Source organism: Scyliorhinus canicula, chromosome 12 (genome assembly GCF_902713615.1).
Source record: "Scyliorhinus canicula chromosome 12, sScyCan1.1, whole genome shotgun sequence".
Lineage (NCBI taxonomy): Eukaryota > Metazoa > Chordata > Chondrichthyes > Carcharhiniformes > Scyliorhinidae > Scyliorhinus > Scyliorhinus canicula.
Genome location: NC_052157.1, coordinates 164,651,082 through 164,675,166, shown reverse-complemented (window position 1 = coordinate 164,675,166; position 24,085 = coordinate 164,651,082). Strand labels below are relative to the sequence as shown.

The following is a 24,085-nucleotide window of genomic DNA, read 5'->3' as shown; positions in this document are numbered from 1 at the left end:
GCAGTGTTAATGTAAGCCTACTTCTTTTTTTTTAATAAACAATTTTATTGAGGTAGTTTTTGGCTTTGTAAACAGTTACAGACATCAACAGAAAGAAAGCAAAAATGTGCAAACATCCACGTACATTCAATACTTCAATCGTAACATACTGCACAAGCCAGCTCCTCTCCCACCGGTACTACCCGCCATTTTATCCCTCCTACTCTACTCTACTCTACCCCCACCCCCTGCTGACGCTCACTCTCCCGCAAAGAAGTCAATAAATGGTTGCCACCTTCGGGCGAACCCCTGTACAGATCCCCTCAAGGCGAACCTAATTTTTTCCATACCCAAGAAACTCGACATGTCCGCAAGCCACAACTCAGTCTTCGGGGGCTTTGAGTCCCTCCACGCCAATAGTATTCATCGCCGAGCTATCAGGGAAGCAAAGGCCAAAACATCGGCCTCTTTCTCCCCCTGGACTCCCGGGTCTTCCGAAACCCCAAAAATTGCCACCCCTGGACCCATCACCACCCTTGTTTTTAGCACCCGGGACATGACGCCCGCAAATCCCTCCCAGTACTCCCTAAGCTTAGGGCGTGCCCAAAACATGTGAACATGGTTCGCTGGTCCTCCCGCGCACATAGCGCATTTGTCCTCTATCCCAAAGAATTTGCTCATCCGAGCCACCGTCATGTGGGCCCGGTGAACGACCTTAAATTGAATCAGCCCGAGCCTGGCAATGTCGCGGTCGAATTTACCCTACTCAGGGCCTCTGCCCACAGCCCGTCCTCCATTTCCCCGCCTAGCTCCTCCTCCCATTTAAGTTTCAGTTCCTCCGTCTGGGACCCTTCCTCCCTCATGAGCACCTTATAAATATCAGAGACTCTACCCTCCCCTTCTTACCCCCAGAGACTATTCTGTCTTGGATCCCCATTGGCGGGAGGCGTGGGAAAGATGGGACCTGTCTACGAACAAAGTCTCGCAACTGTAGGTACCTAAAATCATTTCCCCTTACCAGCCCAAATTTCTCCTCCAAGCTCCTCAAACTCGCAAAGCTCCCTTCCAGGAACATATCGCCCACCCTTCCCACCCCCGCCCGCCGCCATACTCGAAACCCCCCATCCATACTCCCGGGGGCAAACCGATGGTTGTTGCAGATTGGCGCCCAAACCGACGCCCCCGTCTCCCCTACATGCCTCCTCCACTGGCCCCATATCCGCAGGGTCGCCACCACTACCGGGCTGGTGGAGTACCTGGCCGGCGACAGCAGTAGAGGAGCCGTGACCAGGGCTGCCAAGCTGGAGCCCCAGCACAAAGCCGCCTCCACCGGCTCCCAGATAGACCCCGTACCCACCATCCACTTCCTTATCATAGCAATGTTGGCCGCCCAGTAATAATTAATCAGACTCGGCAAAACCAGCCCTCCCTCGCTGCGGTTCCTCTCCAACATCGCCTTCTTCACCCGCGGGGATTTTCCCGCCCAGACAAAGCTCATGATCATCCTGTTAACACTTTTGAAGAAGGACTGTGGGACAAAGATCGGGAGGCACTGAAAAACAAACAAAAATCGAGGGAGGATTGTCATCTTTACAGTCTGCACCCTCCCTGCCAGCGACAGCGGGAGTGCATCCCATCTCCGAAACTCTCCCTTCATTTGCTCCACCACCCTGGCCCAATTTAACTTGTGCAGCCTGCCCCAGTCTCGTTTCACCTGGATTCCCAAATACCGGAAATTTTCCTCAACCAGCCTAAACGGTAGCCCTCTCAATCTGTTCTCCTGGCCCCTTGCCTGTACCACAAACATTTCACTCTTGGCCATATTCAATTTGTATCCTGAGAACTGGCCGAACTTTCTCAACATTCCCAGTATACTTCCCATCCCGGCCACTGGGTCCGACACGTACAGGAGCAGGTCGTCCGCATAAAGAGAGACCCTATGTTCTACCCCGCCCCTCACCATCCCCTTCCAACCCTCTGCGGCTCTCAGCGCAATCGCCAGCAGCTCTATGGCCAGTGCAAACAGCAGCGGGGAGAGCGGGCAGCCCTGTCTGGTCCCTCGGAACAGCCTAAAGTACTCCGACACTTCTCTGTTAGTCCTGACGCTGGCCTTCGGGGCCTGATATAATAATTTGATTCAATCCACCAGTCCCTCCCCGAACCCAAACCGTCCGAGCACCTCCCATAGATAGTCCCACTCCACCCGGTCAAAGGCCTTCTCGGCGTCCATCTACCTCCACCTCCCTGCCCGCCGGGGGCATCATTATCACATTAAGTAATCTTCTCGGGTTGGCCGCCAGCTGCCTACCTTTCACGAACCCAGTTTGGTCCTCCCCAATCACCTCCGGTACGCAGTCCTCCATTCTAACCGCCAGTACTTTTGCCAGGAGCTTGGCGTCAACATTAATCAGGGAGATTGGCCTGTAGGACCCGCACGCCTCCGGGTCTTTACCCCGCTTCAATATCAGTGATATAATGGCTTGCGACATTGTCGGCGGCAGGTCCCTCTGTCCCTTGCCTCATTGATAACCCTCTCCAAGACCGGGCCCACCAGCTCAGAAAACTTCCTATAGAACTCTACTGGGTATCCATCCGGCCCCAGGGCTTTCCCCGACTGCATGGCCTTTAGGCCCCCCAATACCTCCTCCACTCTAATCGGGGGCCCCAGCTCATCCACTCGCCCCCCACCTACTGTTGGGAATGTTAACCCGTCCAGAAACCTTTTCATCTCCTCCGCTTCTTCCGGCGGCTCCGAAGTATTCAGCTTGCGATAGAAGTCCCGGGAATACCTTATTCAATCCTGCCGGGACCTCCACTTTGCGCCCCTCCCCATCCCTCACTTTACCTATTTCCCTGGCGGCCTCCCTCCTCCTGAGTTGCTGCGCTAACAGTCTGCTAGCCTTTTCCCCATGCTCGTACACCACGCCCCTCGCCTTCCTAAACTGTTCCACGGCCCTACTCGTGGATAGTGCCCCCAGTTCCGCCTGTAGTCTCTGCCTCTCCCTGAGTAAAACCTCCCCCGGGGACTCCGCGTGCTCTTCATCTATCCGACCCATTTCCCTGGCCAATCTATCCATCTCTGTCCTGTCTGCCTTGGCTCTGTGGGCCCCAATTGAAATTAGCTCCCCCCGCACTACTGCCTTTAGCGCCTCCCACAGGGTCGCCGCTGAGACCTCCCCCGTGTCATTCACCTGCAGGTAATTTTGCATACACCTCCGAATCCCCTCCTCTAGCCTCCATTGCGGGCGTTGGTAGCTCCCCCCCCCCGATCTGCAGGTCTACCCAGTGCGGGGCATGGTCTGAGATAGTAATTGCCGAATATTCCGTGTTCTTTACCTCCCCTATACAATCCCTGCTTAGTGCGAAGAAACCTATCCTAGAATATACTTTATGGACGTGCGAGTAAAACGAGTAGCCCCTTCCTGTCGGCTGTCTGGCTCTCCAGGGGTCCACTGCCCCCATTTGCTCCATGAACCCTTTCAGCTCCCTTGCCTTTGCTGGGAGTCTACCCGTTCTGGGACACGACCGATCCAAAGCCGGGTCAAGGACCATGTTAAAGTCCCCCCCCCATTATTAGCCTGCGAGAGTCCATGTCCGGGATCTTCCCCAGCACTCTTTTAATGAAGTCCACGTTATCCCAGTTCGGGGCATATATATTCACCAGCACCACTCTTCTCCCCTCCAGTCTGCCCCATACCATCAGGTATCTGCCCCCCCTGTCTGCGGCTATGCCCTCCGCCTCAAATTGCACCCGCTTGTTGATCATGATTACCAGCCCCCTGGACTTCGAGTCCAAGTCCGAGTGGAAGACCTGGCTAATCCAGCCCTTTCTTAGCCTGGTCTGGTCAGACACTTTCAGTTGTGTCTCCTGCAACATAATTACGTCCGCCCTCAGAGCCCGCAAGTGCGCGAACACCCGCGCCCTCTTAACAGGCCCATTCAGTCCCCTGACGTTCCAGGTGATCAGCCTGGTCGGGGGCACAACCCACCCCCCCCCCACCACGCTGGTCAGCCATAGCCTTTCTCAGGCCGGCCCCCGGCCCGTGCGTCGCTCCATTCCTGGCCCGCCTGTTGGCTGCCTCCACCCTCGACCTCCTTTCCAGTGCCTATTTCAAGTCCCTCCCACGTCAGCAGAACAACCACCCCCCCCTAACAACATCCCCCGATACCCCCACCCCTGCCATCCACTGGCTGTGATCTCCCCCCCCCACCTGACTCCCTTGACTAGCCAATCTGCTAGCCCGGTGACTCAACACTCCGGCGCCTTCCTGCCTCATTCCCATTGTTTCCCCGTCCTCCTCCCCACTCCCCGGCACCCCATCCCCCTCTCCAACCCACTGGAGCAAACTCACTGGCACAGGAAGGCATGGACATCAACAAAACAAAACAAAACAAAAAAAAAAACCCCAACCCACGTCCTTGGCCCCAATTGCTGACCGGCCCCCCTTCGTTTCTGTGCCGGCTCCAGTGTCCTACACGAGGTGCACAAAAAGTACAAATCTGCCCAAAAAGGAAAAAACAGAAAAAAGAGGAAAAAACAAAAACATAAGAGAAAAAAACAAACAATAAAAAAAACCCCAAACCAATGTCCATGAACAAAGGAAAGAGTCCCAAATGTTCCGCTTGGCACCATTGGCCCAGAAAACCATTGAACAGCAGTCCAGGCCCATTCGGCGTACCTTCCTACGGTAGTCCTCGGGCCCTAATGTCCAATTCACCTAACAAGCACCTCTTTCAGGACTTGTGGGAGGAAACCGGAGCACCCGTAGGAAATCCATGCAGACACGGGGAAAACGTGCAGACTCCGCACAGACAGTGACCCAGCGAGGAATCGAACCCAGCTCTCTGCCGCTGTGAAGTAACAGTGCTAACCACTGTATTACCGTGCCACCCACATACACTGACAACACTTATCTGCACCTCACTACCACCTCTCTTGACTCCACTGTTGTGAAATTAGTGAACATCCAATTCTGGATGAGAATAAATTTCCTCCAACGAAACTTTGGGAAGATGGAAGCCATGGAGCGAGATTCTCTTTTGGCTGGAGATGCTGAAATAGGGAGATGCGATTGGGCGGAGAATAGGTTCCAACACGGCGGGCACCGATTTGACGCCAAATCACAATTCTCCGTTGCTTCAACAGAGGTGTCAATGCGATCCGGGATGCACGTACAGTAGACACTATTCGCTTATCATAGGCGGGCCTGACCCAGGATTCTCCGGGACCTCCACCTCCAATGGGTCAAGTTCACGACGACACATTTCACTTGTGGTTTTAAAAATCTTGAAACCGGCATCGTGGCTGTTGAGAGAGAGAGAGGGGTTACGGAAAGTGCCCAATATCGCCATGGTTTGCTGGCAGTTGTGCCGCTGGCCGGGGGGGGGGGCTTCGGCCAGGGCCAGGAAGAGTAGCAGGGAGTGGCCAGGAGGTGGGCTGTGGAATCGGGGTGGACGGGCATGGAACACCATTGCCATTGCTGGAAAGGCAACCATGCAGCTGCTCCCGCCGCTGACTGTCCACTGTGAACTTAGGGTCACAGGTCATATATGTTTCCCCCCTAAGCCACCCTGCCTAGGTGCCCTCTGGCCCCAGCCCACCCATCAGCTGTATGGGCACGCTCCAGCACAAGGTGGTTTGATTCACACCGGCGGGACCGGCATTATAGCAGCGGGATTTCGGCCCATCACGGGCCGGAGAATCGCCGGGGGGGGCCCGCAAAACCTGGGGCTGGTTTAGCACACGATTAAATCGCTGGCTTTTAAAGCAGACCAAGGCAGGCCAGCAGCACGGTTCAATTCCCGTACCAGCCTCCCCGAACAGGCGCCGGAATGTGGCAACTAGGGGCTTTTCACAGTAACTTCATTGAAGCCTACTCATGACAATAAGCGATTTTCTTTTTTTTTCATTTCAACCGGCGCGGCGTGATTCCCGCCCCGGCCGAATCTCCAGTGCCGGAGACTTCGGGAGACGACGGGGGCGGGAATCACGCCTGCCCCCGGCGATTCTGCGACCCGGCGGGGGGTTCGGAGAATCCAGCCCCAGATGAAGGAACAGCATGTTATTAGAAAGCAGCGACACTCGCAGTTTTGGGGCTGCTGAGGGACAGAACGACATTTTACCTTTGCCCTGAATCTGTCAGGAAAATGTTTCACACTAAACCATTTTTTTTTGCAGTAGGATTTGCACAACCATGGACTCATCTCTTCAGAGGACAATTATCTTTTCAAATCCATCCAAAAGAGAGGCGGCAGGCCAGGTAATAATACTGAAACAGTGTACATAACATTATATCAAAGGCAACTACTTGTGAAAAGCAATATAGTTCAGAAAGCTCCTCTATCACGAGAGAGAGGCTACTGCATGGGTAAGCACCAGAAACATAATGTACAAGATAGGCAGCATACTATACCCCACCTTTTGTTTTTCTTTTCTCCTTCTTTCTTTGTCAATTCAGATTTTTCCTTCCTTAAAGATGGTCATTCTGAGGCATAGTACCATGTGCTCATCGTATTGTGATATCTTGCCCAAGTTTCCATTATTTACAGAAATACACACCCAGAGCATGTAGGTGTGGTTGGCTCAGCTGCCCTGGTGCTGTCCTCTACCTCCAGAACCCACTCATTCGAGTTCTGGTTAGTTGCACCCTGTCTCCACCTTTTGAAGGTGCCGTCCATTATTGCAGAAGTGAACCTGTGGTTGTTGCAGTTGGGCCATGGTGGACATTTTGGTTAGGCCGAAGAGTTGCCTCATTTGGTGCCATGTCTGGAGCATGGCTACCACCACTGGGCTCCTCGAGTATTTGGCCAGGGTGGTGGGGGTATGAGAGAGCGGCTGTGGCTAGGGCTCGGAAGGACATCCCTATGCAGGAACTCTCGTCCATCTTCACCCACTCTGCTCCTGGTTCCTTAACCCATCCCTGTACTCTTTCTGCGGTGGCCACGCAGAGGTAGAACTGTATGCTCGGGAGGGCCAGCATCTCATGTTTTATCTCCTTTGTAGGACCTTGATTTGGACTGTGTTGGAAAAGGCCTTGGGGATGTAGATCGGGAGGGATCTGAACAGGGAGAGGAACCTGGGCAGTACGTTCATTTTGATCGTCTGTATTCTCCCTGCGGGGGAAAGTGGGAGTGGGCACCTATGTAAGTCCTTTTTGATGTCCCTTCCTCCACCAGAGACGTCAGGTTCTATTTGTGGATCTGTGTTCAGTCGTGGGCTATTTGGATCCACAGGTAATGGAATTTGATTTGAGCTAGCTTAAACAGCAGCCCCCCAGCTCTGTCCACCTCCCCACCCCCCTTTGTGGGTTTACAGGGAATATCTCGCTCTTGCCCAGGTTAAATTTGGAACCTGAGAAGGCTCCAAACTCGTTTTGGAGTTCCATTAACCCTCTCATACTGGTCCGGGATTTTGAGATGTGGAGGAGGTTATCCGTATAGAGTGAAACTCTATGCTCGCTGTCCCCCTTTAGATACCCCCCACCCTTTGATCGCTCTGAGAATGATCGGCAGTGGCTCGATTGTCAGAGCAAACAGCAGCGGGAATAGCGGGCATCCCTGCCTTCTTGTGCCTCTGTGGAGCTGGAAGTATTCAGCACTGGTGGCGTTTGTCCGCACGTCATCATGGGAGTGCTGCACTGTACAGTAGTTTCACCCAGGGGGTGAACCCTGGCCCAAACCCTAGCATTCCAGTACCTCTACGAGGTACTTTTATTCGACTCTGTAGAAGGCCTTTTCTGGGTCCAGGCAGATAATCACTACTGGTGTTCTCTCCCCCATTGGCGACATTATCACATTCAGCAGGTGCCTGATATTCAATGTTAGCTACCTGTCCTTGACAAAGCCAGACTGGTCCTCCGCGACTACCTCTGGCACGAAGCTCTCCAACTGCCTTGGCAGGGCCTTCGCCAGGATCTTTGCGTCTACGTTAAGTAGTGAGATGGGCCTGAAAGACTCAAACTCCATCGGGCCTTTGTCCTTTTTGGGTATCAGCCATATTAAGGCTTGTGCCAGTGTTGGTGGCAGGGTGCGGTGCCCTTTACTAGCCAATCTGCGAATACCTCCTGCAAGTGCGGGGCAAGTGCCGGCGTGAATTGTTGTAGAAATCTATCAGGAGTCCATCTGGCCCTGGCACCTTGCCCGCCTGCATGGAGTTGATAACTCCTTGACTCTCCTCAGTTCTAGTGGTGCTTCCAGGCCCCATCTCTTATCTTCCCCCATGACTGGCATATCCAGTCCGTTAAGAAACTGCTTCATCTTCAAGTCCCCCTTCTGGGGGGAAGGTGAACTGCCTGCAGTAGAAGGTTGCAACGGCTTTGTGGATCTTTTCTTGCACAGCAACTAGCCTGTGACTTCTGTCTTTAACCTAAGCTATTTCCCTCATGGCTGCCTGTTCCTCAGCTGGTGAGCCAGCAGGCGGCTGGCTTTGTCTCTATGTTTGTAAAAGATCTCCCATGTCAGGCAGAGTTGGTGCACTGCTTTCCCAATGGAGGAGGAAACATGCTAAGGGCAGGACAAGGCATCCATCGTTGACGAGGGAAGTCAAGGACAGCAGAACAGCAAAATAAAAAGCATACAAAGTGGCGAGGATTAGTGAGAAGCCAGGGGATTGGGAATCATTTAAAAGCGAGCAGAGGACAACTAAAAAAGCAATAAGGGGAGAGGAGATGAAATATGAGTGCAAGTTAGCTATTAATATAAAAGAAGATAGGAAGAGTTTCTTTCAATATGTAAATGGTAATAGAGAGGCAAAAATAGACATTAGACCACTGGAAAACGTGGCTGGAGAAGTAATAATAGGAAACAAAGAAATAGCAGACAAACTGAATAGTTACTTTACATCAGTGTTCACGGTGGAAGACACCAGTGGGATGCCAGAGCTCCAGGAGAATCAGGGGGCAGAGGTGAGTGCAGTGGCCATCACTAAGGAGAAGGTTCTGGGGAAACTGAAAGGTCTGAAAGTGGATAAGTCACCTGGACCGGATGGACTACACCCCAGGGTCCTAAAAGAGATAGCTGAGGAAATTGTGGAGGCATTGGTGGTAATCTTTCAGGAATCACTGGAGGCAAGAAGGGTCCCAGAGGACTGGAAATGACTAATGTAACACCGCTGTTTAAGAAGGGAGGGAGGCAGAAGATGGAAAATTATAGGCTGGTTAGCCTGACTTCGGTCATTGGTAAGATTTTAGAGTCCATTATTAAAGATTAGATTGCGGAGCACTTGGAAGTGCATGATAAAATAGGACTTAGTCAGCACAGCTTTGACAAAGGGAGGTCATGTCTGACAAATCTGTTAGAGTTATTTGAGGAGGTAACAAGGAAGTTAGACAAAGGAGAACCAGTGGATGTGATTTATTTAGATTTCCAGAAGGCCTGTGACAAGGTGCCGCATAGGAGACTGTTAAATAAGTTAAGAGTCCATGGTGTTAAGGGTAAGATCCTGGCATGGATAGAGGATTGGCTGACTGGCAGAAGGCAGAGAGTGGGGATAAAGGGATCTTTTTCAGGATGGCAGCCGGTGACTAGTGGTGTGCCTCAGGGGTCTGTGCTGGGACCACAACTTTTCACAATATACATTAATGATCTGGAAGTAGGAACTGAAGGCACTGTTGCTAGGTTTGCAGGTGATACAAAGACCTGTAGAGGGACAGGTAGTATTGAGGAAGCAAAGGGGCTGCAGAAGGATTTGGACGAGCTAGGAGAGTGGGCAATGAAGTGGCAAATGAAGTACAATGTGGAAAAGTGTACTTGTGGAAGGAGGAATGGAGGCACAGACTATTTTCTAAATGGGGAAATGCTTAGGAAATCAGAAGCACAAAGGGACTTGGGAGTCCTTGTTCACGATTCTCTTTAGGTTTACGTGCCGGTTCAGTCGGCAGTTAGGAAGGCAAATGCAGTGTTAGCAATCATGTCAAGAGGGCTAGAATACAAGACCAGGGATGTACTTCTGAGTCTGTATAAGACTCTGTTCTGATCCCATTTGGAATATTGTGAGCAGTTTTGGGCCCTGTATCTCAGGAAGGATATGCTGGTCTTGGAAAGGGTCCAGAGAAGGTTCACAAGAATGATCCCTGGAATGAAGAACTTGTTGTATGAGGAACGGTTGAGGACCTTGGGGCTGTACTCTATGGAGTTTGGAAGGGTGAGGGGGGAATCTTATAGAAACTTACAGGATACTGCGAGGCCTGGGTAGAGTGGACGTGGAGAGGATGTTTCCACTTGTCGGAAAAACTAGAACCAGAGGACATCTCAGACTAAAGAGACGATCCTTTAAAATAGTGATGAGAAGGAATTTCTCCAGCCAGAGGGTGGTGAATCTGTGGAACTCTTTGCTGCAGAACGCTGTGGAGGCCAAATCACTGAGTGTCTTTAAGACTGAGATAGATAGGTTCTTGATTAATAAGGGGATCAGGGGTTATGGGGAGAAGGCAGGAGAATAGGGATGAAAAAATATCAGCCATGATTGAATGGCGGAGCAGACTCGATGGGCCGAGTGGCCTAATTCTGCTCTTATGTCTTATGGTCTTAATAATTTCTCCCTTATCACAGCCATCAGTGCCTCATAAAATGTGGAAGGTGAGACCTCCCCAATTTGGTTGTTGGTAACGTACCCGTCCATGGCCTGTGATATCCGTTCTGCCATGGTTTACTTCGGGGATTCTGCTTCATCCCAGTTGGGAGCGCACATGTTTACAAGGACCACTGGTGTCCCTTCCAGGACACCACAAACCATTTGTACCATTCCTCCTCGGTCCATATCCGTCATTGTTGCTGGAATTGCTGGGCTCTTATTGAGCCGTATGGCCACTTTCCCCCCCCCCCTCTCTTTCCTACCCGCAGTTGGTCCTTCTCCCTCAGGTGGGTCTCCTGGAAGAAGTTTATGTCGGCTCTCAGACTTTTCAGGTGGGCAAACTCTGAATCTTTTCATTGGGCTGTTGAGTCTCCTGATATTCTAGATGATTGTCCCAATGGGGTTTCTGTTCCCTCGTCTCTTGTAGGGTCAGCCATACCTACCTGTGGATGCACCCCTGCACTCTGGGGTTTCCCTTTGCTTGGGGCCATCCAAAGTGGCCAGTGTCAACATATTCACCATCGAGCTGCTCCCCTGGAGTCTAGATGCCTTTTTGCGGTGCCCTTGTTTCCATTGGCACCATGTGCGATCTATCATAGACAGAATTCTACCCCCCAACCCCTCGACTTTGCCCCTAGGCCTGTTCACCCCTCCCCCCCCCTGCACTCTGCCGAGGTAGGAAGACAATCTCAAGCAGATAAACCACGACATAGGAGCTGAACGGGCAAGAAAGCGGGCAGCCTTCAACAAGACAAAGGCCGCCTTATACAAGAAGGGAGTTGGTCCAGGCTTATGAATCTGGTGAAGCTGTGGGTCATATCATTCAAGGGACTTTTACTTTGATACATCGGAGGACATGGCGCCTTCGTTATGAAGCACGGACTCGGTTCAAATAAATGATGCTTTGTGTGGTCTTTGACTGCTGTGGGTTGGGAGGAATATTGGAGTGTCCTGTATATAGCTTTTGTTGCCTGAGGTTGAAATTCGTCTCCTTTTTTAATGGGGATGACGGGGGATTTTTTCTTCACTTTTGGTTTGTTATTCGTGGGGGGCTAACTTGTGTATGAAGTGTTGTTTCTTCTTTCTTGTATTATAGTTGGAGTTATATTGCCCCTGTTGGGAACTCAGTTTTGTTGGGGTATTGTTTTGGGGAGATTTGTTTTATCCTCAGGACAGGTGCCCCATTAGCATTAAAATTCAGAAGGTTAACGGGAGTGAGATGAGGGGAGGAGTTGCAGCTGTCAAAACAGTCTCACATTATTTGAAATGAAAAATGAAAATCGCTTATTATCACAAGTCGGCTTCAAATGAAGTTACTGTGAAAAGCCCCTAGTCGCCACATTCTGGCGCCTATTCGGGGCGGCTGGTACGGGAATTGAACCGTGCTGCTGGCCTGCCTTGGTTTGCTTTCAAAGCCAGCGACTTAGCCCTGTGCTAAACAGCCCCTAAAGCTTAGCAGCTGTGAGTAGTTGGGGTTGGGGTTTGGGGGAGGGGTTTTTTAGTTATTTATCAGATGTCAGTATGTATATTTGGGTGGGGTGTTAGTTGGGGCAAGGGGTGGGGAGAGGTTAGTTTGCTGATGGTCATTACGAGATTCTCTTTGTATCATTCTGTGAATGGGTTGGTGGCTATCTTGGGAGGGACTTGGGACCGTTTTGTTTGAATAGGTATATTTTGGAAGAATGTTGACTTCCATCCCTGATCTGGATATACACCAACTGATCTCTAGAGGGGATTTCAATTGGTTTCTAAGCTAGATTGATCTGAGCTTTAGTCGTTTGCTCTCTTGGGGATGGCGAAGGTGCTCTTGGCCTTTGTAGAACAGATGTCGGGGGGGGTGAGAGAGACCGTGGTGGATTTTACACGCAGGGGACAAAGAGCTCTCATTCTTTTCCCTCGTGCATAAAGTTTATTCCAGGATTGACTTCTTCTTAATGGGTGGGTCTCCTCTACCCTGGGTGCGGAGAGCAGAATACTCGGCAATTGTAATCTCGGAACCTGCTCCAGACTTCGTGGACTTGGCCTTGGAGCAAATTCTCATCAGTTCCCACCATGGAGGCTGGACGTAGCGCTGTTGGCGGACAGGGGGCTTTGTGAGCACATGATCAGGACCATCAAGGTACACACTAGAATAAATAGGAACAACTCTGTCTCTCCTTCCACACTTTGGGAAGCCCTTAAACTGGTTGCAAGGGGAGAGGTAATCTCATTTAAGGCACATTTGGATAGGACAATGAGGATAGAGCGGCGACAGCTGGTGAATGCGCTCCTTTAGAGGGATCATCAATATTCGTCTGATCCTACCCCAGAGTTACTTACGAGGAGGAAAAAGCTGCAAACACAATTTAATTTGTGTCCACTGAGAAGGCAGTGAGCCAGCTTCTGGCGCTTGATGGTTTTTTTTTAATGAGTATGGGGAGAAGGCCAGCCATCTTCTAGCCCACCAGCTGATGCGGCAAGCGACTTTTCAAGAGATTATACCAATTAAAAACTCGGACGGCCGTTTGGATTCCGCCCTGAATGAAGTCAATGCAACTTTGAGTCTTTTTACCTCTATAGATCAGAGCCCCCAGAGAATAGGCCGGTCATGTTGGCATTTTTAGATGGATTGTCCTTTCCGGTGGTGGAAAAGAAAGGCAGGAGGAGTTGGGGTCTCATTGAGTCCGGAGGAAGTACTGAAGGGCATTGGATTGATGCAATCGAGTAAGGCCCCTGGTCCTGATTAGCTACTTGTCGAATTTTCTAAGAAGTTTGCAAGCCATTTAACAGCATTGATTTATTTTTTAAATGTATATTTATTTTTGTAGGAGTGTGGATGCTACCCCCAACTCCTCCCACCCCCTGTCTCTCTCTCCCCTTCCCCTGGCATCCCCTGTCTACCCTCCCCCCTCCCTCTAGTGCTGGCTTCGAACAGGTCTTTGGAGATGGTTGTGAACTGTTTCCACCTGGAGTGGAACCGTTCATCCGACACCCTGATGGCAAATTTGATCTTTTCTAGCCTCAGAAATTCCGCCAGGTCGACCAGCCAGTCTGAGGCCTTGGCGGCGCTGCCAATCTCCATCCGAACGGTAGTCAGCGCTGAACTATCAGACAGGCATAGGCCAGGGCATCAACTCTCTTCCCCTCGAAGAGTTCTGGCTATTCTGACACCAAGAAGACTGCAAATGGGTGTGGCTCCGCCTTAACCCCCATATCAACAAAGAACAAAGAAGAGTACAGCACAGGAACAGGCCCGTCAGTCCTCCAAGCCTATGCCGATCATGATGCCTGTCTAATCTAAAACCTTCTACACTTCCAGACTCCATATCCCTCTATTCGCATCCTATTGATGTATTTGTCAAGATGCCTCTTAAACATTGCTATCATACCTGCTTCCACCATCTCCCCCAGCAGCGAGTTCTAGGCACCCACTACCCTCTGTGTAAAAAACTTGCCTCGTACATCTCCTCTAAACTTTGCCCCTCGCACCTTAAACCTATGCCCCCTAACCATTGACTCTTCTGCCCTGCGAAAAAGCTTTTGACTATCCATCTGTCCATGCCACTCATAATTTTGTAAACTTCTGTCAGGTCGCCCCTCAACCTCCGTCATTCCAGTGAGAACAAACCGTGTTTATCCAACCTCTCCGCATAGCTAATGCCCTCCATACCAGGCAACATCCTGGTAAATCTTTTCTCTCCAAAGCCTCCACATCCTTCTGGTAGTGTGGCAACCAGAATTGTACGCAGTATTCCAAGTGTGGCCTAACTAAGGTTCTGTACAGCTGCAGCATGACTTGCCAATTTTTATACTCAATGCCCCGACTGATGAAGGCAAGCATGCCGTTTGCCTTCTTGACTACGTCCTCCACTTGCGTTGCCACTTTCAGTGATATGTGGACCTGTGTGCCTAGATCTCTCTGTCAATACTCCGAAGGGTTCTGCCATTTACTGTATACTTCCCAACTGTATTAGACCTTCCAAAATGCATCACCTCACATTTGTCCAGATTAAACTCCATCTGCCATCTCTCCGCCCAAGTCTCCAATCAATCTATATCCTGCTTTATCCTCTGACAATCCTCATCACTATCTGCAACTCCACCACTTTTGTGTTGTCCGCAAACTTACTACAGTAGTCCCCCATTATAACGCGGGTGTTGGGGTCCAAGACAGCCACCCGCGTTGCATCCGAGCCGCGGATATCCACGATGGGGGTTTTTTGGCTCTGCAACTTTTTTTTTGGACCGGAAGCATTGGATATCCAATACTTCCGGTCCAAAAAAAAAGTTGCAGAGCCAATATGCAGCAGTGGCTGCAGGTTTGATTGCTATAATAAACTGACAGCATCAATTTCTCCTGGTCCTTGAAACTATATGAATAGAATCTGCATAACCCACCACCTAGTTCCCTTAGTTCATATTAGGAAACCCACAGAAACTTACCAGGAACGCTGCTCCTCTCTCACTGAACCTCCCTCCAATCAGCCGGCAGTGTCAATTTCAGCGGCCGGCTCACTTTGATCCGGAGAGGGAAGCTGGCAGTTGGGGTCCATAAGCCCCCCCCGCCGTATATCGCGAACCGCAGTATTGCGGAGCGCGGTATAACGGGGGACTACTGTAATCAGACCAGTTACATTTTCCTCCAAATCATTTATATATACTACACTGATCCCTGCGGAACACCTCTAGTCACAACCGTCCATTCAGAAACGCACCCTTCCACTAATACCCTCTGTCTACTATGACCAAGCCAGTCCTGTATCCATCTTGCCAGCTCACCTCTGATCCCGTGCGACTTCACCTTTTGTACCAGTCTGCCATGATGGACCTTGTCAAAGGCCTTACTGAAGTCCATGTAGACAACATTCACTGCCCTACCTTCATAAATCATCTTTGTCACTTCTTCAAAAAATCCAATCAAGTTAGTGAGACATAACCTGCCCTTCACAAAACCTGCTGCCTTTCGCTAATAAGTCCATTTGTTTTCAAATGGGGGTAAATCCTGCCCCTAAGTATCCTCTCCAATAATTTCCCTACCACTTACGTAAGGCTCACCGGCTTGTAATTTCCTGGATTATCCTTGCCCTTCATAAACAAAGGAACAACATTAGCTATTCTCCAGACACAGAGATTTCTGTCAAGGCCTCAGCAATTTCCTCCCTTGCGTCCTCAGTATTCTGGGGTAGATTCTATCAGGCCTTGGGGACCTATCTACCTTAATATTTTTTAAGGTGCCCCACACCTCCTCCTTTTTGTTATCGACATGACCCAGATTATCTACATACCCTTCCCCAGACACCTCATCCAATAAGTGAATACTGATGCAAAGTATTAATTTAATACCTCACCAATTTCCTCTGGCTCCACACATAGATTCCCTCCTCTGTCCTTGAGTGGGCCAACCCTTTCCTTGGCTCTAGAACATAGAACATTACAGCGCAGTACGGGTCCTTCGGCCCTCGATGTTGCGCCGACCCGTGAAACCATCTGAAGCCTATCTGACCTACACTATTCCATTTTCATCCATATGTCTATCCAGTGACCACTTAAATGCCCTTAAATTTGGCGAGTCTACTACTGTTGCAGGCAGGGCGTTCCACACCCCTACTACTCTCTGAGTAAAGAAACTGCCTCTGACATCTGTCCTATATCTACCACCCCTCTATTTAAAGCTATGTCCCCTCGTGTTGGTCATCACCATCCGAGGAAAAAGACTCTCACTGTCCACCCTATCTAACCCTCTGACTATCTTATATGTCTCTATTAAGTCACCTCTCAGCCTTCTCCTCTCTAACGAAAACAACCTCAAGTCCCTGAGCCTTTCCTCGTAAGACCTTCCCTCCATACCAGATGTATAAAAAGATTTGGAATTCTCCTTAATCCTGTTTGCCAATGACTTTTCATTGCCCCTTTTAACCCTCCTGACTCCTTGCTTAAGTTCCTTCCTACTTTCTTTATATTCCTCAAAGGCTTAATCTGTTCCCAGCCTTCTAGCCCTTATGAATGCTTCATTTTTCTTTTTGACTAGGCTCACAATATTCTTTGTTATTCAAGGTTTCCAAAACCTTGGACATGTCCTCGCAAAAAGTGGTCCAGAATCTGATTAGTCTTGGGCTGGACCAGACCATGTGGGAGTGGTTGGCCAGAACCCCCTCATATTGATCACATCTGTCTTCTGCATCGGGGAAGAAACTGCTCATGCATGTCCTTGTCAGGTGTGCCCTGTGCACCACCTTCAGCTGCATCAGGCTCAGCCTTGCGCATGAGGAGTTGGAGTTCACCCTGTGAAGGATCTCCCTCCAGAGCCCTCCCCTATCTCGATGCCTAGTTCTTCATCCCATCTCTCTCGTTTTGTCCAGTGGGGCCCTTACCTCCTCTAGTAATCGTCTATATGTATCCGTCCGCGTCCCCTCCCCTAATACGTCCTGTGATAACAGGTTGTCTAGCAGGGTGTGTCTGGGCATCTGGGTGCCATATCTGAAGTTACCGGAGCTCGTTCCCTTTTGTTAGTTCCCCAGGCTGAGGCAGACATGTCTTTTCGCTTAAAGTGGTGTCTGAGCTCCTTCCAGGCTCTTAGTGTGGCTCCCACCAGCAGGCTGGTCGAGTTCTTGATTGGGGGAAATGGGAGCAGGGTGGTGACTAGAGCTTGCAGGGACTTTCCAATACAGGAGGTCCCTTCCATCTTTTTTATTCTTCATTCGTTCATGGGATGTGGGCGTCGCTGGCTGGGCCAGCATTTGTTGCTGGCTCAACGTCATCCTCAGAATTCACTATTCTCCCAAGCTTAATATCATCTGCAAATATCATTTTAAATATTTTTCTTCAAGATATTTTCACATTAACACAAAATATAAAAACAATAAAACAACTCAATAAACAACCACATCCCGCATGCCCCCTGACACCAACCCTCCACCGCATCCCACATTCCCCATTTGAACTCCCTAACACCCCCCGCCCCTGCTGACCCCTCAATCTTCCTTTAATAAATCATTAAATGGTGAACCTCTCCGCTTACCCTCGCAGAGCGAACCTGACTTTCTCCAGCCTCAGGAATTCTGCCAGGTCGCTCGCCCACACCCCTGCTTTCAACAGCTCCAAGTCCTGCCACCCTAGCAAAATCCATCTCTGGGCTATCAGGGAGGCATAGGCCAAAACATCGACCTCTCTCGCCCTCTGGACTCCCGGGTGTTCCAACACCCCAAGTATCGGCACCTTTGGACTCAGAACCACCCCCACCCCAACACCTCAGACATGACATCCGAGAACCCCTGCCAGAACCCACTCAGTCCTGGACACGCCCAGAACATGTGGACGCAGTTTGCGGCCCCTCCCCACGCACCGCCCACAACTATCCTCTACCCACGCAAAGAACCTACTCATTCTCGCCACCATCATCTGGGCCCTATACACCACCTTAAACTGGATGATGCTTAACCTCGCACATACGAGGACAGATTCATCCTCCGCAAGGCCTCCGCCTATGTCTCGGTCCCCACCTCCCCTCCCACCTCCTCCTCCCATTTCCTCTTAATGTCCCCCACCAGGGCTCCCTCCCACACCATCAATCCCTTATAGACACCCGACACCTTCCGCTACTCTGTTTCATCCTTTGACAACACCTTGTCCTGCAACCCCGGGGTGGTAGCCCATGAAAGGACAGCATCTCCTTCCTCACGAAGTTCCTAACCTGCAGGTACATAAAGCCAATCCCGCTGGGCAACTCATTCGCTTCTTCCAGGTCCTCCAGCCCCTCAAACTTTCCCCCTATAAACAAGTCCCCAAAGCGCTCAATCCCTGCTTTTCGCCATCCCCTAAAGTTCCGCCAGTGCAAACCTATGGTTATTACAGATCGGCACCCACACTGGCACTCCAGCTCCAAATGCTGCCTCCACTGCCCCCACACCCTTAGGGCCAACACCATCTACGGGCTCGCGGTGGACCTGGCCGGCAAGAACCGTCATGGTGCCAACAACAAAGCCCTTAAACATGTACTCCTATGCAATGCCTCCTCTGATCTGCCCCCACGGCGACCCCTCCCCCATGGCACATTTCCTCAACATTGCAATCTTTACCTTATTCGGCAATGCCAGCGCCCCCCCCCCCCCCCCCCCCCCCTCCCTCGCCCCCGCTCTATGAAAGACCGCCGCACCCGCGGGGTCTTCCCCACCCACACAAACTGCAGATTAGCCCATTCTTCCTGAAGAATGACTTAGGGACAAAGATCAGGAGGTTCTGAAACACAAACAGAAACCTAGGCACCACTGTTATTTTCACCGTCTGCAACCGCCCTGCCAGTGACAGCGACAGCACATCCCACTTAAAGTCTGTCTTTATCTGCTCCACCAATTGAGCCAAGTTCAGTTAATGCAACTGTGCCCAGTGCCACACCACCTGGATACCCAAATACCTGAAACGGGCCCGCACCATCCTAAACAGCAACTCCCCTAGTCTCTTTTCCTGCCCTCTGTCATTGATCAGGAACACCTCCCTCTTTCCCATGTTCAATTTATATCCCGAAAACCAGCCAAATTTCCCCAGGATCTCGATAATACCTCCAATGCTGCCCACCAGGTCCGAAACATGCAGCAACAGGTCGTTCACGTAAAACAAGACCCTAAGCTCAGCACACCGCCCGCTCAATCCCTCTCCAATCTATTGTCGCCCTAAGCGCCATTGCCAACAGCTCTATGGTGAAGGCAAAAAGCAACGGGGAAAGCGGGCACTCCTGGCTCGTCCCCTAGTGTAGCCCAAAGTACCCAGAACTCACTTGGTTCGTCCGCACGCTCGCCACTAGTGCACTGTACAGCAGCAGGACTGAAACCGCAAACCCTGCCCAAACCCGAACCCCCCCAGCACCTCTCGCAAATACACCCACTCCACCCAATCAAAAACCTTCTCCGCCAAGGTGCAGCAATGATGGGAAGGAGAAGGGGTACAGTGGGTTAGGATGGAGAAGGAATCTTGTAGGGGGTCTAGTTTGAGGGCTATGGTGACAGCAGTGTTGCCAATGGCTCCAAGTAGATATTCAAGGAGCCCGGTGCTGCAATCCACAGTGAAGATATTTCATAGAATTTCATAGAATCTACAATGCAGAGGGAGGCCATTCGGCCCATCGAAAGAGCACCCCACTTAAGCCCACACCTCCACCCTATCCCCGTAACCCAGTAACCCCATCTGACCTGAGGGAAATTTAGCATGGCCAATCCACCTAACCCTGCACATCTTTGGACTGTGGGAGGAAACTGGAGCACCCGAAGGAAACCCACGCAGACACGGGGAGAACGTGCAGGCTCTGCACAGACAGTGACCCAAGCCGGGAATCGAACCTGGGACCCTGCAGCGGTGAAGAAACTGTGCTAACCACTATGCTACCGTGCTATGGAATCAGTTGAGGAGGAATTTTAGGGTGGAAGGGATGTCGGTGCTAACGCCGCTGTGCGAGAATCATGGGTTTGAGCCGGGGGTGGGGGGGGGGGGGGGGAGTCGTGTATACAGGAGGTGGAGGGAAGTGGGGCTGGTCAAGGTGAGGGATCTGTATTTGGAGGAAGGGTTCCCCAGTCTGGAGGAGATAAGGGAGAGGGTAGAGCTGCCGAGGGCAAGTGAGTTCAGGTATCTGCAGGTTAGGGACTTTGCGCGAAAGGTCTGGAGGGGGTTCCCTAGGTTGCTGGGATACACCCTGCTGAAGCAACTGCTGCTCCAAGATGTGGAAGGGGAGGGAAGAATTGGGTATATATAGAAGTGACCGGGGAGCAGGGAGGCGAGCGGGTGGTGAAGATCAAGGAGAAATGGGAAGGGGAGTTGGGAGGGGAGATCATTAGGGGAGCATGGAATGAGTCACTGCATAGGGTAAACGGGACCTCCTCATGTGCAAGGATGAGCCTGATACAGTTTAAGGTGGTGCACAGAGTGCATATGATTTGGGCGAGAATGAGCGGTTCTTTCAGGGAGTAGCAGATGAGTGTCAGAGGTGTGGGTGGGGGCCAGCGAATCACACGCACATGTTTTGGGGTTGCGAAAAATTGGGAAGATCCTGGGTGGGAGTGTTCGCGGTCTTAGCCAGGATAGTGGAGGAGGGAGTGGACCCGGACCCTTTGGTGGCGATATTTGGGGTCTCAGAGAAGCTGGAGCTCATGTAGAGGAGGAAATCCGATGAAATTAAATTAAATGAAATGTTGTGGCCTTCGCCTCTCTGATTGCATGGTGCCGAATTTTGCTGGAGTGGCGGTCGGCATCGCCACCAGGAGTAGCAACTTGGTTGGGTGACCTGTACGACTTCCTGCGGTTAGAGAAGATAAAATATGAGTTAAGGGGCTCTTCAGGTGGGTTTGAGGAAAGGTGGGAGATGTTTGTAACCGTGTTTGAGGGGCTATTCGTCGCGGGGGAGGGGGGGTTTGAAAAAGACGAAAAATCTGTACAGACTGTATAGCTGATTGTAGGGAAGCATGTTTTCCGGGGCGCTACGACCCACACTGCTTCTGATCCTTATCCTTCTTTAATATCAGGGAGTTGGAAGCCTGCGACAATGTAGGGGAGAGTTCCCCCCTCTCCCTTGCTTCATTAGATGCCCTCACCAGCAGTGGCCTCCGGTCTGCCCCAAGCTTTTTATAAAACTCGACTGGAATCTGTCCGGCCCCAGGGCCTTACCCGCTTGCATCGCGCACATACCATCCATCATCTCCCTCAGCCCAATTGGGGCCCCAGTCCCTGTACTAGTCTCTCCTGCACTTTGGGAAACTCCAACCTATCTAGGAACCGCCACAACCCCTCCCCAGTTAGGGGCTCCGACTCGTAGAGCCTGTTATAAAAGGCCTCAAAAACCCCATTCACCTCCTCTGGGTCCAACACCACCTTACCCTTATTATCCCTAACTCCACCAATTACCCTTTCTGCCTCCTGCTTCCTCAACTGATGGGCTAGCATCCTACTGGCTATTTCCCCGTACTCGTACACAGCTCCTCTGACTCGCCGCAGCTGTCCCTCCGCCTTCCCCAAGGAAATTAGCCCAAACTCCACCAGGATCCTCTACTTCAACAGCCCCACCTCCGGCACCTCCGAATATCTCCTGTCCACCCTCAAAATCTCATCGACCAGCCTTGCCTTCTCCTCCCGCTCCACCCTCTCCTTCTGTGTCCGAATTGATATAAACTCCCCTAACTACAGCCTTGAGTGCCTCCCACAACGTGATGGCTGTGATCTCCCCTGTGTCGTTCAGCTCCAAGTAACCCCAAATGACAGCTCGCACCCGCTCACACACCTCCTCATCCACTAGAAACCCCATGTCTAGCCTCCACTACAGCTGTTGCACCCTCCTCCGGAGCCACCCTCAAGTCTATCCAATGCGGCGCGTGGTCGGAAACCACAATCGCCAAATATTCCGAGTCGGCCACTCCCGCCAACAGCGCCTTGTCCATCACAAAAAAGGCAATCTGGGAGTATACCCAGTGCCAACGGGAGAAGTATGAAAACTCCTTCGCCCAAACCTCCACAGGTCCACCCCTCCCTTGCGCTCCATTAACTCCCTCAGCTTTCACGCCACTGCTCACAGCCTGCCGATCAGTCATATCCCTTTTTGGGCCAGCCCCCGGCCTGCATCACGCACCCCTTTAGGTCCACACCATCAATCCCTTCCAACTGTGCAACACCAATATACCTACCCTCTGTGTCCTATCCCTTAGCCAACTTCTAAACCATGCTGCCAAGGACCCATCAATTCCAAACATTTATAATTTCCTAATGAACCTGCCATGTGGCACTGTATCAGAGCCCCGGAAACATTATTAATCCACGCCTACATCATGTGATCTCTCTTTCATAATTCTAAACTGTTATACCATCAACTCACTGTGAGACCGTGAGAACGAATGAACATTAGGCTTTATTATTCATGAACTCGCCTGCCAGTGTCGGCTGTACAAATGAGTGCCACCCACAGGTGGCCGGTCTATATACCACCCCGGGGAGGGCGGAGCCCACCGGGGTTCCAGTACAGTACCTGGAAGCGCACCGTATCATCATTTCCAGGTCATAGGTCACAGCACAGGACAGACAGTTCATGCTTAGGTGAATACATTCACCACATAAACATTTCTATCCTATCTATATTATTTAAGTGAATAAGACCCAAATTTTAAGTCTTTCTTCATATTTGTGTTTCGTGATCAGATTTCATGTACAAATTAAACTGTCTATTTTGTAGCTATGAGGAGAGGTTGAATAAACTCGGTTTGTTCTCACTGGAACGACGGAGGTTGAGGAGCGACCTGATAGAGGTCTACAAAATTATGAGGGGCATAGACAGAGTGGATAGTCAGAGGCTTTTTCCCAGGGTAGAGGGGTCAATTACTAGGGGGTACAGGTTTAAGGTGCGAGGGGCAAGGTTTAGAGGAGATGTACAAGGCAAGTTTTTTACATAAAGGTTAGTGGGTGCCTGGAACTCGCTGCCGGAGGAGGTGGTGGAAGCATGGACGATAGTGACGTTTAAGGGGCATCTTGACAAATTCATGAATAGGATGGGAATAGAGGGATACGGACCCCGGAAGTGCAGAAGGTTTTAGTTTAGACGGGCAGCATGGTCGGTGCAGGCTTGGAGGGCCGAAGGGCCTATTCCTGTGCTGTACTTTTCTTCGTAAGAAGTCTTACAACACCAGGTTAAAGTCCAAAGGGTTGTTTTGAATCACTAGCTTTCGGAGCACTGCTCCATCCTCAACAGTGCTGCAAAAGCTAGTGTTTGAAACAAACATGTTGGACTTTAACCTGGTGTTGTAAGGCTTCTTACTGTGCTCACCAAGTCCAATGCCGGCATCTCCACATCATGTACTTTTCTTTGTTCTTTATAGGGAGGAACGAGAAGCTCATCACATGCGATGTAGGGAGAAAGTCAAACAAGAAGAAAGTTTGAGAAGACTAAGGGAGGATGAAGTGCGACGGTAAGATGAAGAACCAGGCATGCACTATCTCCCACCTGCTTCACTCAGCTGGGCATCAGTTGATCTTTGGATCCATGGAAGGCAACCATTAACCTAAGGATTGTGGAAAGCAGCAATATGTTGTGCAATCCAATGGAAAGCAACTGTAATTGTAGGAATTCCTCTTGTTTGGTTTCTGCCAATACCAGCCCTGAAATCTCCTGGGGGTGATTTTCTGGTTGCTCTCGCCAGCGGGATTGTCCAGTCCCGCAGACGGCGAACCCCTGCTGCGGGTGTGGATAAAATGGGAAATCCCAGGTCCTGCCACCAGCCACCAGCGGGCCACCTGCCTCTGCTGAGAAACCCCCCCCCCCCGCAGCACGCAGAACCCCCCCCCCCGCAGCACGCAGAAACCCCCCCCCCGCAGCACGCAGAAACCCACCCCCCCCACGCAGCACGCAGAAACCCCCGCAGCACGCAGAACCCCCGCAGCACGCAGAAACCCACCCCCTCGCAGCACGCTGAAACCCCCCCCACGCAGCATGCAGAAACTCCCCCGTGCAGCACGCAAAAAAAAACCCCCCACAACACGCAAAAACCCACCCACCCCCCCCGCAGCACACAGAAACACCCCCCCCGCAGCACGCAG

At 51.1% G+C, this 24,085-nt stretch overlaps 1 protein-coding gene across 6 annotated transcripts in view; it reads left to right on the top strand.

Moving 5' to 3' along the window:
* LOC119975199 overlaps nucleotides 1-23,469 on the top strand; it is a 109,853-nt gene extending 86,384 nt beyond the window's left edge. For 4 of the 6 annotated variants that reach the window (XM_038814810.1, XM_038814811.1, XM_038814809.1 and 1 more), the window contains 2 exons: nucleotides 6,158-6,239; nucleotides 23,368-23,469. In XM_038814810.1, coding sequence (XP_038670738.1) covers nucleotides 6,158-6,239; nucleotides 23,368-23,461 — 176 coding nt within the window. In that variant the 3' untranslated portion in view covers nucleotides 23,462-23,469. Of the gene's footprint in view, nucleotides 1-6,157; nucleotides 6,240-23,367 lie in introns of those variants that run through there. The other 2 variants (XM_038814808.1, XR_005462678.1) reach the window with 2 other exon arrangements.
* Nucleotides 23,470-24,085: the final 616 nt, after the last annotated feature.